At 42.6% G+C, this 19503-nt stretch overlaps 1 protein-coding gene across 2 annotated transcripts in view; it reads right to left on the bottom strand.

The window, feature by feature from the left end:
- Positions 1–19503, bottom strand: part of ZBBX (zinc finger B-box domain containing) — a 509107-nt gene that overhangs the window by 414900 nt on the left and 74704 nt on the right. For both annotated transcript variants that reach the window (XM_078665923.1, XM_078665922.1), the window contains one exon: positions 7413–7526. In XM_078665923.1, the coding sequence (XP_078522049.1) occupies positions 7413–7498 (86 nt within the window). In that variant the 5' untranslated portion in view covers positions 7499–7526. The remainder of the gene's footprint in view (positions 1–7412; positions 7527–19503) is intronic.

Below are 19503 nucleotides of genomic sequence, written 5' to 3' on the forward strand. Positions count from 1 at the left end.
AGTAGTTAGGTGCTCGGAGTCCTGAAGCCAAAAAGGTGACCAGAAAAAGAAAAGAGATCTGGCAAAAAATGTTGAGGGGATCCTTAACAATGGAGCCAGGAGCTATTTATGACCCTTGCTAGTGTTACTTAGGATTTTGATGATCGCTTCATTCTCCTTATTGTATTGATTTTTTTTCATTTCATTATCTTCAACATTCAGCTGATAAACAAAACATACAACTATCGTGGAGAGCCCTGAATACTTACAGATGCAGTCTATGTGTGACATTGGCCAATATAAGTTTTTACCTAGATAAGGAATCACGAGCACTGATGTTTAAAATGTAAATTAATTTGAGCAGAGATGGTAGGAATACAATAAATCAGGGACAACTTAAAAATAGAAAGAGGTGGCTTGAGAACATAAGTTTTGACAAACTAAAACCATCTTAATAGAAGGTCCAACATCTTGGGTGAATGTAGATCTACATAAATCTGTTCAAAACCAAATATCCGAGAAAGAGATCCAGTATCCATAGACAAAACAATGCAGGCACTCATCTTGGATTGCTAGCTCAATGGATTTATAACATCATTAGAGTACACTTTATTAAAGATTTATTCTGGAGACGACAAAAAAATGTATTGCACCATGACCACAACAGAAAGGAGACAGGCTAATATCCTATCTATATCTTATGTATCAGGTAGCTGCCTATTTTTATGTCATATCAACCTCTCAGCGCATCCATATTTACTTTCTAGTTTCCATCTCTCTGGAAACCTCCGTCACTTACACATAAGGAGAATGTGTGTGAAAGCTATGCCAATCTCTACAGAGGAGCAGAAGATACTAGAAGGTGACCATGCTGAGCAGAGGATGGAGAGTCAAGCATGTAATGTGTAATGGCCACCTTCTGAAAAAAGGGTCAACAACTCCCTACTTGTGCAGCACTCGCACAAGGCATCATCTTAAATACTAGTTACAAAAGCAAGTAGTAAGGGACTTCACAAGGGATAAGAAAAGAAGACTTCAAAAGGTGAAGTAACCATGCTAAAATGTGTCCTGATTACAAAAGCCCTTTGCCCCTACTCTGCAGGTCTATATCAATTTGGACTGATTCTTTGGCCTCACAAACTAAAGTCTTTCCTCTTGCTTTGTTACAAACCACTTCCATTAGCTCTCGCCTTCAGGGATTAACATCTATCTAAGTATAAAAGAGCACATACCATTTTGGCCACCCAAATTTAAATAAATGCCTTTCTAACATCGATGTAATATTTATTTATTAAACATTTTCAAATAGCATTTATTTATTGCGAAGTCTGTGGGAACTTTAGAATAAAGAGTAACAGGTAATAGAATATGGTAGGCCCACAATCAAGCCAATATTGGTTTAGGGTTAATCAACCTGAATCTCATGGTTCACTTAAGGGACTGAGATCAAAGAGAAAGGCCATCAAAGATAAATTATACCATCTTCACGGGTCTTACTGTTAACCCAAATCTTACCTCACTGCCATTCTGTAGATCCTGACAAAAAGTTGGGCAACCCAATTGACCCATGGAGGCTTGGGTAAATCAAAATCAAGATAAGGTAAGAGTGCCTACAAGGGATATTTTTCAATAAAGAAAATCTTATTTGATCTAAGAAATAATGTTATAAAGCCCTTATTAGTGTATTCAGGCAAAGAAATGAACAAAATTAATTATATTCATTCAAAGTGAGTATATCGTCAAAAGAAATGCAAGATGGGTGTATACTTTAAAAGTACAGATTTATGTAGAAAATTCTGTTTACAAATAAGAGTACAAAATACAACTCACATAAATAGAAAAGTGACTAAGATAGATTATCTTCACGGCAACTGTTTTCTCAGGAACACTTTTGTTGTAGCCCATTTCAAATATTTTCAAATGAGGAGAACATCATTGAGTATACAAATAACATTTCCAGAAAATTCATTTATGCATGAAAATCGGTCGAATTGTCGACGTTCCGATCTTGTCTCATTCTAATGTCTATAAGAACATCTTCAGGACAAAATGTTCTTATGTGGACTTAAGACCCTAGATCAATGAATGAACGTAATCTAATTTACAGAGCATCTAGATGCTGATTCACTGAGATGGCGTATAGAATGTCCTCCAAAAATCTAAACTACTATTGTGACGGCTTTCCAAATGCTTATGGTCGCCACACGTTTGCCATCAAAAAGAGTGTTAGACACCCCCTTTAAAATCCTACAGGTGGTGTCAGGGCGGGAAAAATATCAATTGAATAAACAAGGAACCCGCCACTTCAGGAGTCCGTTGTTGATCGGGTATTCATAAATGGGGCCAAGAACTACAATAAACTGTTTCATTCCGTGCACAAAAGCAGTGCACTACCAGAGATGGAATTCAGGACCCGATCCTGGTACTAACTCATGCTCTGACCCAGACTAAAATAGGTCCGAGTAGCACTGCTTATCACTACACATGAGAGGACTGAACCAGCAAAGGTCCCAAAGATAATACATAGTAGGACACTAGACAGGCAACTTCATTGGTTTTGTTGCATGTTTGTAGACTTAGGGCCAGATGTATCAAAGGGTTTTACCCATTCTGTGTCTATGGTAAAATGTGTTCATACATATGGCTTGGATTTAAGAAATGTTGCAATTTTTGTTCTGTATAAAATGTTTATGGGATCAGTTCTTTACATGTACTAAAGAAGTGTTGTCATGTAAGTTTTGCTTTGCACAAGTCTTGTCTCTTATCATTATGTCTGTAAATGTACATTCAATCAGAAGTCTCAATTTTCTTTTATAAAAACAAGCAAAGAAAAAATTATTTCTTCAAAGAATAAGGATCATTGATTTATTCCATAGAAAACTACTAAAAACAATACATACAGGAGTGATATATCTAAGTGTACACCGTGGTTGAAAAATTGAAAGAATAAAAGGACAAATCTAAAACAATGGCAGGAACAATACTTTGGTTTCTTCTCTTAACGTATAATTTTATGATTAGGGCTCCCGGTTTTATGGTATTTATTTTTTTCACATTTCAGTCTGTATTTATCCATATTTATTTTTGGGTCATTTTACCTGTATTTACCCACATTTATTTTTGACACAAGAAGAAAAAAAACGCTCAAGCTAGTATTTTTCGACATTTATTTAAGTTGACATGCACACTTGCACTAGGTTGTTATAGCTGGGTTTTTTTTTTAATTGGAGTCTATGCTAAGTGCACTTTACTTATTGTAAATGACAATGCCTTTTATTTCTGTTTTAAAAACTAAAACAAAAATAAAAGGCTTTGTTTTTTGCGATGTCAATAGCTCGATCTAACGTAAATGCGAGACCTATTGCATTGTAAATGCGTGTTTTTATTACATTGTAACTTGTGCTGATGTAAAGCATGCCAATACCTTCCGCTCGAGTTTCCGCTATATAAAATTGAAAATAAAAATAAACCACTTCTGACAGATATCATTACTGATAGAAAGGTAAGCATGAAAACTAAAGTTACACTCACTTTAATTGAGATATGCACTCTTTTTGAGAAACACACACTATCATCATTTAAGAGAGCACTAGCCTCAACGTGCAATGATGGAACACCATGCTTTGGCACCTACTGGCACGCTATTGGACCGCCACATTTAGTATCAAATACTAAATAAGGTGCATTACCAGAGTCAGGAGGGAGAGTCCCGATGTTTTTAGTTAAAAAAGCCCTTTATTTTGGTTGTCTCCCGCCTGTCATTGCCTCAATTTAAATTTTTCTAAATCCCCCACTGTCATCTTCTACCTATATTGTTGGCATGTACGCAGGAATTCGGGGCACAGCTGTAACAGACACAACACGTTCCTCGCACACTCTGAAGTTCAGTGCACAGAAACAGCACTGTTCTTGCTGCTTGCGGAAAGAGTAGGAAATAGACTGTGTGGTAATTACTTTGCTGCCATCAGGTTTAGCTGGAGGTGTGGGGGTTTCCATTGTGGACAGGCGCTTGCATATGAAAGGAGGCAGCGGGGGGGCCCAGGATAGAATCTATTGCCTTTTAAAATCTACATTCTTTTAGAATTGATGCTTCCTGAGCGAGGAAATGAACACCCTTGAAAAAACCCCGCCCCCCAGGTAACGAGACGTATTGATAGCAGGCAAGCACACACACACACTTCTGGCGCAATGTCAGCTTTCTCGGTGCTATGTGCATTCACGCCAAGCAGCTACCAAGCTTTTCATTGAAGTGCGTCACTGAAGTGCGTCATTAGTACACACATAAGCTGTAAAGCGCCAACGTAATATTGTGAAGCTTCGTTTAATATGGAAGACCCTTTGAAATAGGCTGCTTGAATTGCTATTGCAGAAACTCTGACATCCATGGGCCTTTCTGTCTAAGTTATGCACGAAAGTGAAAGCATTCACCCAATGTTACTTTTTTTTTAATCCCCCACTTTCATCTTGTATCAATATTGTTGGCATGTACGCAGGAATCCGGGGCAGAGCTGTAACAGACACAAAACGTTCCTTGCACACACTGAAGTTCAGTGCACAGAAGCAGCGCTGTTCTTGCTGCTTGTGGAAAGAGTAGGAAATAGACTGGGTTGGTTATTGCTTTGCTGTCATCAGGTTTAGCTGGAGGTGTGGGGATTTCCATTGTGGACAGGCGACTGCATATGAAAGGAGGCAGCGCAGGGCCAAGGATGGGCCATCGGCTGCTTGAACTGCTCCAACAATTATCTTGTGAACTACCGCTGTCAGGGGTGCTGGAGTGTCTCTGCAGACACAGCGCTGCCCGTTCCCCCGTATCTGGAGCAGTTTCAGGGCCGCAGTTCCCCTTTCTTTTGGACGCCCCTGTGCACCTCTGACTCGGATTTTCCAGAGGAGCACAGAGGCAGGAGGAGCATTTGTTTTGTTAGTATTTTCCCGTTTTTATATATAAATACAGACAAAAACCAAAAGGTTTTCCGTCCGTATTTATATGTAAAAATCCGTTTAAACGGAAAACCGGGAGCCTTATTTATGATTTGTCTGGGAGGCACCCCCCTTTGTGATTGTTAACCCCTTGCATTGCATACGCGGCGAATTTTCGCGCTGTGCGGGCGATTTAGAGAGTGGGCGGGATCATGAAAGCCCCCAGCCGTCATCAGCACACGCCCACCGTGACGCATGACGGCCGGGGGCCGTCATCAACATGGAAGAGGTTAAAGCATAGCCAAGCACAACAACAGCTTCAAATATATAGGGCCTGATTATGATGTAGTTTGGTCCACAACCAACGGCTTGTCGGTTGCGGCCCAAACCGCATCAACTGCGGTAGGATGCATGCGGTTGGAGGCAGAAGTCAAAGGGACCGACCTTCGCCTTCCCAATCAGTTGGTCGGAAACTCCTCAGAATCCCTCAAAGATGGCATTTCCACCATCGAGACTATGATGCCGGTTTCCGATACCCTTTCCATGTTGGACTTTTCAACATGGAAAGGCTGTCGGAAAGCATCATTTGGGGCCCCTAGCAGTGCCCCCTTCACCTCTAGCCCTCAGCATCTGGGCCTGGGAGGCAACTATGCAGCATCACTAAAAATCCCTGCACTGTGCGGTCGGCACAGTGAGGTGCCAGCAAACAGTGCGGGGATTTTCACAAACTCCCATTTCTCAATGGGAGCTTGTGCTGCAGGCAGTTTCAGCCCGCTGCACAAGCTCCCATTGAGAAATGGGAGTTTCCGACTGCACTATGTGCAGTTGGATCGTAGTTCTGTGGGTGGAACCAACAAACTATGGTCGGGCGGTTCCTACACCGAAACGGTGTTGGTCAGAGGCAACTTCGACTGACATCGTAATCAAGGCCATAGAGTCCACCAAAGTAGCCATTGAGACTGGAGCAGGTAACAACCTGTAGGGAAAGTTATTTGCTAAACTTTTCAGAATGAGTTAAAATTGTGAAGGTGGCCTCTACACTTGTAGAGTACAGGTGGTATTTCTTATTCTTTTTGTGTTACTCCTCTCTATCTGGTGACTTAAAAAGGGGCAGAGAAACCATGGGGCATATGTAGGTAATTTTCGTTTTGCGATTCTCAAATTGCGATTTTTAGGGAATCGCAATTAGAGAATCGCAAAACGAAATGTAGGTAGGATTAGCAAATATTTTTACGAATCCCACTTATTCCTTCTTTGGGAATTGCAAATTGAGATTCGCAAATAAGGAATACCTTCTCATTCATTCCTACGGGCTAGAAGGCCCATAGGAATGAATGGGAAGACATTCTCAATTTGTGATTGTCAATTAGAGAATCGCAAATTGAGAATGCAATTTCAGGGTTGTAAGGGTGTCAATAGGACACCATTTGCACCCCTTAAATTAACATGTGTGCACATATGGCCCACATACATGCCCTAAGGGCATGCAGGTGACCCACATGGCACTTTTAAAAATGCCAAAAAGTGCATTTTTCAAAGAAATCGCAAAATACCACCAATCTGAAGTTGGTGGAATTTTGCAATTCCTTAAGCCAAAATTCGCACAACTTGGGTGCTTCCTACATTGCATTTAAGGAAACGCAATTTGCGATTCCTTAAATGCAATAGCAAAACTAGGAATCAGACATTTTGCGATTCCTTATTTTGCATGTGGGTTCTGCGAATTTCAGCATTTGAGAGGGCAATTAGGCTTCCTACATATGGCCCCATATCCCTAGTATTTCGGCAGCAAAGATTTTCCCTCAGGTTCTTGCATAGCCTACTGGTGAATCTTATTTGTGACTTACCCTTGGACATCATAAGCATTTATCTTAGATCGGTCACAGATATCTCACTGCTCCACTTCAGACACGGCATGAACTGGCTTTGAGCAGCAACATGGCACTACATGGATGAAGCATTATGAAAAAAAATGCTAGGGATAACACGTAAAGAAAATCCTGGCATGGAAACAGCTCCTGTCCTTGCATATCATACATGTGTATAAAAGAAAAGGCATCATGACTGCCACCATGCACTTTTATTGAGTAGAGTCAACGCATGTCTCGGCTTAAGAACCAGATTTGTTCTGGCACCAATCTAGAGTCTCTCTTGAAATTTTCAAGATAGCATCTGACACCTCAACACATTTTGAGACATGAGTAATCAGATGTTGAAGTATTTTTATGATGGTTATTAAATAATCTGCACACTGTATATAGGAACATGCAAGTATGTACATGCATATCCTCTACTGTTATTGGAAATGTTAAACTGAATAAACCATTTACTAGTTGTTTTCATGACTGCTAATTCCTCTTTAGAAATTAAGGCTATGATTTGTTAAGAGACCAAGACATTTGAGATCAGATACAGCGCAAAGGTTCTTGGTACATAGAACTTTCAACTCTCCAGTCCCACAAGACTTGTTTCCATTGGAAAACATTCCCTCTTGACACTCCTCTTTAGAAACTTACTGCCGTTCAATCTTTTCTTTGTCCATGTTTAAACGCAGCTGATTTAGCTTCTGCTCCATTTCATGGTTCTCCATCTCTAGGTGCATTGTTTCCAATCTTAGTTCTTGCAACTTCCTGTATAATCAAAATCGGAAAATAATTCAGTATAAGCATGTGATAACAGATTAGGATTCTTTTTTTTTCCACTCAGCCTGAGTTATGAATAGTTCATTTACAATATACAATAATTTAAATAATATATTTAACATTTATTTTTTAAGATAAAGTTGCTATTTTATAGCGATAAATAAAAGCATTTGTGTTCATCCAGTAAAAACTAACCACAGTTTACAGTTGATCATATATGATATATGCAGTGCTTAATTTGTGCTGGTGTTTTCCATGCTCAGCACCGGCACTTAATTGCTAGCACCCGGGCTTATGACTGTCTGCCACATGGTAGCGGGGGTCTGCCAATTTTGGTAGGAGCACAAAAACTTCTGTTTATTATTTCAATTTCAATTTTCAATTATTAGTATTTGCCTCCAAAGCCATTCTTATAGCTTTGGGGGTCTGTAATAGTATGAACTGTGTGTTCGTGGTGTCATTGGCAGTGCGGCCGGGGCAATGGATGGTGCAAGCTCTAGTGTCCTCCTTTCTAGAGCCCCGGCACTACGTTTTCTTTTACAAATTAAGCACTGGATATATGCACACACCCACACATGTATATATGCATGTGTATGCATATTAATAGATAGTTACACAGACACATCCATATCCATATCCATATACAGCAAACGTGCTAGTGTCTGCTGATATAAATAAGGTAATAACGTTGTTCTCTCTCAAGCTATGTAGAAATTAGAACATTTTGCGAAGGGACACACTCATATTCGTGAACATGCATAAGTATAGGCCTGCAGTCCAAAACAGTATTCGCAAAATACTGGCCGCAATTTGGGATCAGTATTTTTACAATTACTGAGAATTCTTGCAAACTGCCCTCTGTACTAATTGGTTGGTCAGCAAAATGTCCATTCGAGCTGGGTCCTATTCCAACCTACCTCATGAATATAAATGAGGTAGGTCATAAATTGCACCCTTACTCCAATGGGATGCAATCACGTGAATGGTGGCCTGCTGGAGTCCAGGGACCAAGATGTCTGTAATAAAAAAAAATTAAAAGCAACTTTTTTTTGCAATTCCACTTATTTTCCTTAAAGTTAATGGAGCGGAGTTAAAATAAAAGTTTACTTTTTTAAAGAAAAGATTGACAGTTGGCAGTGGTTTCCTTGACAACTTCCTACTCTCAACACACTTTCTTTTATTCACAAAGGAGAAATAGTCCCATGGGGAGCTTCTCCCTTTTTCAAATGACTTGCGACAATGTAAAAAATTGTGGTTGTTGATTGAGGGGAGGGTGAAACCCTCCTCAAGCAAAGGCCACAATTCTGGTCAGGGTGTACCACAAAAAGTCACTAAATTAACGAGTGCTTAAGTCACTGGTAGCTTGGCACAAAAACAGTCTTAGCTTAACTTAGAGGCTATGTATAAAGTAATTAGGCAGCACTAAAACAGAGTGAAAACACCAATTTAATTAAATAGAGTAAGAATTAGAAAAATTATTTGACATCATAACGACAAATATCTAACCAATAGAACCTGAGATATGCAATTTTAAAGATGTCAGGTAAGCATTTCGCCTAAAAGCACAAAGTATCACTTGCAATTATCTGGTCCTGCGCCACCAGGTTAAAGTCACAAGTTCAGGCCGACCGCGATGGAAAGCGGGATACTGGGAGCAGGTTAGTCCTGCTGAAAAAGTTACCTTCTAAAGTCCAGCGTGTAGAGTCCAGTTTGTTTGGAAGGGGCCTCATGGAGCAGTAAGAGCGTTGCTGATGATCCTCGCTGTAGTGCGAAGATCCTGCCGAGCATTGCGGCTGGTCACTGCTGGAGATTTGCATTTATGGTCACCACTTGATGCTGTAGCGAGAAGTGTAGATCTTATGTTGCTGTCATCACTGGCTGTCACTGTAGTGAGAAAAGTCAAGTACACTGGAGCTTCGCATTGGCGGGAAGTGCGGGCGGCAAGACCTTAGTGTGAATGGTCCCGTTCACAGTCACGAAGAGCCCAACACTACTGGATTACTTTTTTTTCCAGGAGGAGCTCAATTAAGGCCACACCAAGGGTCCAGGCGATGGGAGACACCTCTTGTGGATCAGGAACTCACCCCAGGAGAGACCAACAGTGCTCAGGCAGGTCCAGGTACAGTTTCGGGCAGGTCCATTTGCAGCAAACCAGCTGGGCATTTGTAGCGAGGTCTCTAAAGCTTGTTATGTTCCTGTAGCTCAAAACAGGTCAGTCAGCTGACCTTTCGTGTCACTTCAGCCTGGCCTCAAGCAGCAGTCCTTCTCAGGTATCCACAGGTCCAGGAGTGCAATGAAGAATAGGTCTTAGGGACACATTTTTATACCTGGAGCCCTTTTTGAAGTGGGAGACGCTTCTGGATCCCCCTGCCCCCCACCCCCAGAAGTGTCTGGAATTTCCTGTCTCCCTACCCTGGTCCCTGTTGGTCTGGGGGCCCAATAAGCTAGTTTTAAGTCCTTTGTATGTGTGTCTTTATAAGTGCAACACCTACCTCCCTCATCAAGTCAGGATGTCCCACACTGCCAACACCATTCAGAAAATAGGGATGCACACCATGTTTTATCATGTCTTTCCAAAACTTGTCCAATCATGTAGAAGAATGTGTGCGGCTTGGCAAAGTGCCTTGCCCTGTTGGCACTTGTATTCATAACGACGTGGTGAAGTGAGGCGTCCTCTCGCCCCAGACCAATCGCACAGCAATATAGTGCCTTCATGGCTGATCATTCAACTGTTCATCCATCATTTCATCCATTTTACGCGAATACTCTAACTTTTTACTCTTATTTTTTCAATCAACTTGTTTGTGCTCCACACCCGGGATGCAATGCCATTTTTCCATACTTCTCATGTGAAAACTGTGCCCATCCAGGCCTCTTGCTTAAACACGACAGATGCAAAGGTTCGTTCCAAGCAGTATTTATTTAACTGTGCTACGATCATCATCGTTCCTTCCAAGCAGTGTTTATTTAAGACCCAATGCATTTCGGGCAGTAAGCGCCCTTCGTCAGGGGACACTATAAAATAACAATAAAAACATATCGCTGTTACAAAACTGGATGCTGTTATTACATTTATGAAATACAATGTGCCACTTATAAAAATCCTACAATCGTGAAATCCATCGTCCATATAGTACCCCTGACGAAGGGTGCTTACTGCCCGAAATGCATTGGGTCTTAAATAAACACTGCTTGGAAGGAACGATGATGATCGTAGCACCAATCAGGAGACAGCAGGTCAGAAGGGTAGGATTTAAAAGTATGGAAGAATAAACGGGGTTAGACACACAACGTGAAATGGGAGAACAGAGTAGTTTTAACTTCTGCAGCAGGTACGTGAATGACGGTAGTGTTAAGGGATGTTTCCATAAAAGAATGGGGTACTCAAAGGGATTTTTGAATGTTGTTTTAACACGGTATCATGAGGGGAGGAATAGAATGTAGGGGAGAGTGCGAGATGCACACTACGGTAAATGATGTAAGAACGCTACGGGAGGATTTGTGTGAACTATGGGGGAGAGGAGATATCTAGGGGTTATGGGTAAAGATGGTTAATTAGAGGTGTGAGTAGAGGCATGCAGATGGACGAGGAGTTAAAATTAAGAGTTTTACAAAGGGGTGTGTTGACCTACATAGTTATAAGGAAGGGTAAAATAGCGCGAAGTTGAGCACAGGTCAAACTGAGCGTTATAAAGGGAATTTGTCTAGCAGAATGAAGGGTGCATTATGTGAACAGGGAGCCATCACTTATTTAAATCATCCACTTTTGTTTGTATAATTAATAGCACAATATTGACGATGGATTCCACGATTGTAGCATTTTTATAAGTGGCACATTGTATTTCATAAATGTAATAACAGCATCCAGTTTTGTAACAGCGATAGGTGTTTATTGTTATTCTATAGTGTCGCTGACGAAGGGAGCTTACTGCCCGAAATGCATTGGGTCTTAAATAAACACTGCTTGGAACGAACCTTTGCATCTGTCGTGTTTAAGCAAGAGGCCCGGATGGGCACAGTTTTCACATGAGAAGTATGGAAAAATGGCATTGCATCCCACGTGTGGAGCACAAAACAAGTTGATTGAAAAAATAAGAGTAAAAAGTTGGAGCAATTGCGTAAAATGAATTAAATGATGGATAAACAGTTAAATGATTAGCCATGAAGGCGCTATATTGCTGTGCGATATGTCTGGGGCGAGAGGACGCCTCACTTCACCACAACCACACTGCCAACACCCAGATAGTCTATTGTGACGCTGCCATAGAGGAAAACACAAAGGCCAACTGCCAACTACACCTAGTCATGTGAGCTAGGATACAGGCTGCAGGTACCACATGGTTAGGGCATGAAAATGACAAGTTTCTTAAAAGTTATTGTAGGAGAAACAAGGGTCACCCTACTCACACGGAACCCGGTCATATAATTTATTATAAAAACAATGGTTCTTGTGGACAATGTACGGATAAATGATATGCAACTGCATGTAGCAATTTCAAACCGGAGACTAGGATGTCAAAAGTAGAAAATGTTATACACAAAACAATAAGGAGTACAATTCTTATTTTATACTATTAATATTGGTCTTGAAAATGTAAAAGTGCTTGGTGACCCATGTGAAAAAAGAACCAAAAAAGAAATGAGACGCAATACAATATATGCTTGGTTTCCTAAATATATATCAACGAGGATTCATAAATGAGCAATGTGCTACAGGGGCCACCTTGGGAATTCAAAGGGGCAGAAATTATATGTTATAGCATAAGTCGACAAAGTTCCGAGCACTTTCAAATTTTCAATAGATATTAATGTAGAAAATAAGAATTAGAATCCTTAAAGTTTTGTGTATATCATTTTCTCCTTTTGGCATGCATGCTACGTGCAGTTACATATCATGTATCTGTACATTGTACACAAGAATCATTATTTTGTAATACAAACTTTCTAAAAATGTCATTTTCAGCATTGTGACTTAAAATCCAACTTTATCAATAAAGAGGATTTTAAATTTAAATTCCTCAGAAGCCAAACATGGCATTCCTACCTATTCCCAAACATAAGTTATCACTTATTAAATGTAATAAGGTTACCCAATATCCTATTGGAGAGGTAAGCCTCACAATAGTGAAAAATTAATTTGTGAGTTTTTCATTACCAGGACAAGTAAAACTTAAACATACATTTCCAAACTTTTAATTACAATGCTCCATGCCCTGTGGGCTGCTTAGGGCCTACCCTAGGGCTGACAAGTACATTAAAAAGGGGGGTTTGGCTTGACACATGGTCTATTTTGCTGAGTTAAATTAGTAGTTTAAAACTGCAGACACATGCGACAATGGCAGGACTGAGACATGCTATTGATGGGCTACTTGCATGTGTACAGGCGCTGGGTACATGTAGCATCAAGTGCCTTTGATTTAGCTCCATGAGCTGCCTGTGCGAGGAGTAGTAGTGTGCTTATTGCACGAACTGGTGTGCCTTGCTTGCTAATGTTTTTATGTGTTGAGGAAAAGGTGTGTGAATGGGGTCATTTATTTATTTTATTTTAAGAGTTTAACTACTACAACAAAGGTATTCGCCCAGGAAGCGGTGGGTTGCTAATGACTTTGATTAATATACCCTTGAAAGAGAAATAGGATTACAGGTAAGTAACTTATACTTCTCTTCCAGGGGATACTCATCAATAGTCATAAGCACGGACTAGAATAGCAAGCCCATCTAAAGAATCCTGCGGACGAACACCAGTATAGTTAAAACCACCCTACGGACATTTACCGAAACAGGTTCCTTACAGGGGCATAACCGAGCTGAGCATCGGCCTGAGTGTCAGAATCTAAAAATAGTGGCGAGCAAAGGTGTGTACTGATCACCATGTGGCAGCTTTACTTATCTCTGCAATGGGTACATTTCTGAGGAGGACCGTAGTGCGGGCTTTTCCCCTGGTGGAATGAGCCTTTGGTCTACCAGGGAGTTGTTTGGTAGGTAACTGGTAAGACAATGTAATGCACAAGACTATCCATCTAGAGATGGTCTGTTTGGATGAGGGAAAACCAGTGTGCATGGGACCATTATTTACAAATAAACGGTCTGACTTCCTTACGCCCTTGGTTTTGTCTAGGTAGAATTTCAGAACCTTTTTAAGGTCTAGAGAATGCAACGCCCTCTGAGGTGGGGTGCAAGGGTTCCGGAAAAAGATAGGAAGTATAGCAGCCTGAATAATATGAAAATCAGAAACAATCTTAGATCAGAAACTAGGGTGGGTTCTAAGGACCACCCAATTGGAACGGAAAATTAGATAAGCTTCTTAACACACAGCTTGTATTGCGCTAACTCCAACAGAGGCAATTGCCACCAAGAAAGCATCTTCCATATAAAATGCTGCAGGCACGCTTTATGTATGGGTTAGTAGGGGGGACTCATCAATTCAGAAAGGACCACATTAAGCGCCCAAGGAGGGGAGGGAGACCTAATCGGAGGATAGACTTTCTTCAAACCTTCCAGGAAGTCTTTAACTACAGGCATCTGTAAAAAGGAAACCTGTGTGGGCAATTTTCTGTATGTTGTAATGGCCACCAAATTAACCTTTATAGAGGTAAACTGAAGGCTTGATTTAGCAAATAGCAATAGGTAGGGAAGAATCACCTACTCCTGCCCTAGAATGGGATCATGGCCATTGGTAGAGCACCATAGGAAGAACTGCTTCCATTTGAAAGCGTATGACTTCCTTGTAGATGGCCTCCTGGATTCTTTCAGAATGCTCATACAGTTTGAAGGGAGACCTAGATGTCCATAATGGAGGACCTCAGGAGTCACGCATCAATCTCAGAGATGGAAGATTAGGATGGAACACCCTCCCTCCAAGTTTGGAAAGCAGGTCCAGACAGCATGGCAACCTCTTGTGTGGGGTCTCAGATAGGCGAAGAAGGTCCGGCTACCATCACTGGTGAGACAACTCTGGTATGAACAGGATCATCCTGGTCTTGGCTCTGTAGAACTTGTTGATTACCCGAGAATTTTAGGAAAAGCGTAGAGTAATGACTCTGACTAGTCGATCAAAATTGTATTCGCTCTGGAGCTTGGGGGTGAAACATGGATGCGAAGATGCTGCATTTTTGAGTCTGCTACGTTCGCAAACAGATTGATGTATGGAACTCACCATTGTTTGAAGATGTCCTCTGTGACCTCGTCGTTTAGCACCCAGATATGCACGTTGACGAAGTTGCGACTTATGGAATCTGCATGAACGGTGCGCAAGCCTGGGAGATGGATCACAGATATGGTCATCTTACTCGCCATCAGCCATTTCCATATGGCTTGAACCTCCTGCGAAAGGGTCTTGACCTGGATCCTCCCGGTTTGTTCAGGTTATAAATGGTTGTGGTGTTGTCTGTCTGAACTAACAGGGAGCGTGTCTGGATAGAAGATAAGAATGGCTTGAGTGCTAGATGGAAGTCTCTTAGTTCCAACATATTGATGCGATATCCCTTCTCCTCTTGTGACCCACAATCCCAGAACTTGGAGAGGACCTATGTTGCCTACCAAACCCTGAAGGGAAGCGTCTGTGATGATTCTCTCGCTGGGGACTTCCTGATGAAAAGGGTCTCCTTTCTACCAGTGAGAGCGTTTCAGCCACCATTGGAGTGAATCCTTGGCCATCTGTGGCAGAGTCACTCCGTCCTCCCAGCAGTCCGGAGTGGTCTCATTTGTAGTCTGGCATTAGGGACAATGAAGATGCAGTACGCCAAGGAGCCCAGGTGTGGTGTGTGGAGGAGAGTGTGACACTTGCTGATTATTGAGGATAACCTCTCCCCCGAAGGACACATGCTTTCGTATCCAGAGTAGCACCCAGGTAGTGAATCCTTTGAGTTGGGTTGAGAACAGACTTTTTTTATTTGATTTGTAGGCCCATACGACCTAGCACTCGAATGCAGCATTGAAGGTTTTTCTGCAGAAGAGCAGGAGACGAGCTTTTCAGCAACCAGTCGTCCAGATGCAGACAGATGAAGATCTTCGGTTTGTGTGGAAAAGCTGGTACAACCGCCATGCATTTTGAGAATGTGCGAGGTGCTGATCTGAGCCCAAAAGGTAGGACCTTGAACTGGAAGTGCTCTGATGCTACCTGAAATCGTAAGAAGTTACAATATTTTTGGGAAATAGGTAGATGGAAATATGCGTCCTGCAGGTCAAGGGCGCACATCCAGTTCCCTTGATGGCGCTGGGGCAAAAATGTTGTGCAGTGCCAGCGTCCGAAACCTCTCCTGGAGGATGAACTGGTTTAATAGTCTCAAATCGTGTCGGATCTGTACTCCAGGTTTGGACCCTTCTTTAATACAGGAAGTAGCAGGAGTAAATTCCCTGCCAATGTTGGGGCAAAGGAACTTTCTCTATGGCTTCTTTTTGTAGCAGAATAGTTACTTCCATCTGAAAGAAATGGGGTTGATGTACAGACGTTCCCCAAGGTAAAAATGATGGAGGTGGGGATTTGAATCTGATCAAGTAACCATCGTGCACAATATTGAACACCCATTTGTCTCTTGTGATCTTTTTCACTAGTCCAGGTGAGTCTTGATACTTCCCCCCCACTGGTATGGGGAATAGGGATGGGGGAAGCAGATGTTCATTGCTTTGCTGGTTGCTTAGTCGAAGAGGGTGCTGGTCTGGATGCTTGTCTTCCTAGTCCTGGCTGACGTTGATGGTAATGCGACCGGGATTGATGCTGTTGTTGTGTCCTTCAGTGAGGAGTTTGAACCCTCTGCAGAAAATGACAAAGGTCGTAAGGGTGGTATCTGCGCTGGATGTCTTTATGCTTTTCCAAGCCTACTGACTTCAGGTTGTCTAGTTCCAACTTCATCTTGGTCATTTCAACATCGGTATGTGTGCCAAACAAGGAGTTACCACTGAAAGGGAGGTTCATGATCCAGCGCTGAGCTTCTTGCTTGACCTCCATGAGTCGCAGCCAGGAGCTGCTAGGTCGGAAGCATCAGCTGCTGCACTGATAATCTGATTTGCTACCAATCCGCCCTCTTGTAAAATTTACTAGAAGTCCTGTTGATCTTCCTTTTGTAGATTTTCAGTAAATCTTGACATAGAGTCCCAAAGCAGCCCGTCATAACTCCCTAGAAGCGCAGAAGCACTGGCGACCTTCATTTAAGCCTCAGACGTATTGCACATGTTTTTTCAAGAGGGCCAGGGACCAGAGGAAACAGAGGTCTTGCAGCAGATCTGTGATGCAGTGTCACAAATATAGCAGATGCCGATGTTGTTGGTGTAGGCATCTCAATATTCATCTTTAGTGGCACCTCTGCTCAAGACCTCATTGAAGGTAAGAACATCGTCTACTGGTGATACTCTGAGTGGAGGAGTAGCCAACAGAGTCTGTTGAATTGTCAAAAACTGAAGATCTTGAGCATGCTGCAGACCTCAAGGGTGATCTACATTTGTATCTTTGAGACCTGGAAGACTGGGAGTGGTGAGAACGAGACCATCGGAGAGGTGTTCTAGATTGTGAACCTCTTGTGAAAGGAGACCTTGTTCTCCTTACAGACCTCCGTGGAGATCTATTATCTGCCCAAGTTAGTAGAGGAATACCAGCCAAGTCTCTAGAAAGAGAGTAGGTTTTTGAGAAATCTGACCCCAGACTCCTTTCCGGAACTCTCCACTCTTTGAAGCTCTGCAGCCAACGTGGCAAAAGATAAATAGATGGCGTTCGCTCTACCGGCACAGGAGAGCCCTCCGGCCTAGTCTGTACGATCGTAATGCCTGGAGAGGAAGATGTCTCCCTCGACATCGACTGTCTAGGTTTCGACATCGATCTGCGTCTTCCCAGCACTTTTGTCAACGGCGAGAGCCTCGACATAGTTATGGCTGCTGATGTTGTGGTGTTTCTTGACTGTGAAACCACCATCCTCTGTCTCTTCGCTGGTGGTGAAAGTCGAAGAGAGTTAAGTCTCAAAGCTGGGCCTCTCGACACTGAACATCTTCTTGGAGTTGGCGATATCGACTGTGCTGATGCTCGCAACTAAAATCACCAAAGCGTGGTTCTCAACCTCAACAATCTGGGTCTTTGATGCTGAGGTTTTCGACACCAACTGCCTATGCTCCGATGGCGGTAGAGTTGTCGACATCGACCGTTGCGGTCTCCTGGTAGTCGTAGAATGGCGACGTGGAGAAGTTCTCGACAATGACAACCCAATTCTACTCTTTAACGTCGACTTACGCTTCGCTTCAGGGCCTGACGCCAAAATGAATCGCCTCGACTTCAACTTGGTCTTCGTTGACGGAGGTGGCGCTGATCGTCTTGAAAGCGATTTGTCCCTCGACGTCGCCGCATGCTGCACGTCTTTGTATCGACGGCAATCACTTTTCCAGAAACGGCGAGGCAGTGCGACGCTTCCTTTTCTCTGTGCTTCCCCTGAGAACAGATCTTTTACGAGAGGAGGGCTTTTTGAAAGGTTGATTGTTTTCAAGGCCAATTGTAGATCTAACCTTTCTTCTTTCCAGCACGGCATACAGCTTGATCCTCTCTCTGTCGCGTAGAGTCCTCTCGGAAAAGTGCTGGCAGTAATAATTATGGGAAGATGGTAAACACACAATACATACCGAGTGTGGATTAGATTTAGACCTCTTCTTTCCACAGGAAGGACAAACAATTGAATAATGCTGGCATTTCTGACAGGATTTTTTCTCCAAATAGTCAGAAAACAAGTGAAAAAGATAGCCAGCAATCAAAAACGTCCAGTTAAGACAAAAATGAACTTTTCAAGAAAATAATTTTTGATAAAAAAAAAAACTGCCAAGCTCAACACTTCTGGATCCTCACAGAAGGAGCAGGAAAATAAGAACTGACCTAACGGTCACCTTTGGAACATGATGGCATCATGGAGGTCTTTGAGTTCTTAAAGGCATGGAGCCACTTTTATTCTGTTGTGGTTACTCTATGCAGCCTATGGGATAACTGTCTGCTATTACTTTGCCTTTATATATATTATGCTTGAAGTTACTATGTATTTAGAGTTTTATATATATATATATCCAGTTCCCACCTCCTCCAAAGACAAAGTGCGAGGCCACAGCAGGGGAACACGAAGAAACACCTTTAATCCTTCACAGAGGCAAGAAGAACAAATCCACCTCCCACTCTCGGCGGATGCATTTCGGCATTACTTTTAGCCTTCCTCAGCGCCAGTGGTGTGTTGCTTCAGGTTCAGGGCGTGTGTCACAGATGTAGTATCTTGCCCTATACTGATTGGTCGTGCGTCGCTCCGCCCCCAAAATGGTAAGTGCCTCTCATAGACATCGCTGGTCAGTCACTCCATGTTCTGTGACTACCAGTCCCAGCATGCACTATTATTGAAGGTCTAATCTGGGCGATGCTGCACGGGGCGGGTTGGCGCTACGTAGGTGTCAACTGTTCATGTCTCATGCTTCTGGGACACGATATTTCCTCTAGTCCCCAACCGTTTCAACCTGAAAGTGTCCGGATTTCAAATAAGCGGGGGCAAGGATGGCAATCCTTCCTCGCCCGGCGTGAAGCAGATTGGCTTCAAGACCGCCTCATTTCGTTCCAGGCTGTCAGGTGGGCTCTGGTCATTCCGGTATCCCGGATCCGCACCAAAGTTCCACGAAAGTAGAGACCAGTGAGCCAGAGCCTGCTTGGTGAAACGGGGGCCTCCTGTGCGCGACACTGGAAATCGCACTGTATATCCAGTTCCCACCTCCTCCAAAGACAGTGCGAGGCCACAGCAGGGGAACACGAAGAAACACCTTTAATCCTTCACAGAGGCAAGAAGAACAAATCCACCTCCCACTCTCGGCGGATGCATTTCGGCATTACTTTTAGCCTTCCTCAGCGCCAGTGGTGTGTTGCTTCAGGTTCAGGGCGTGTGTCACAGATGTAGTATCTTGCCCTATACTGATTGGTCGTGCATCGCTCCGCCCCCAAAATGGTAAGTGCCTCTCATAGACA

This window comes from Lissotriton helveticus, chromosome 11, assembly GCF_964261635.1.
Source record: "Lissotriton helveticus chromosome 11, aLisHel1.1, whole genome shotgun sequence".
In the NCBI taxonomy this organism is placed as follows: domain Eukaryota; kingdom Metazoa; phylum Chordata; class Amphibia; order Caudata; family Salamandridae; genus Lissotriton; species Lissotriton helveticus.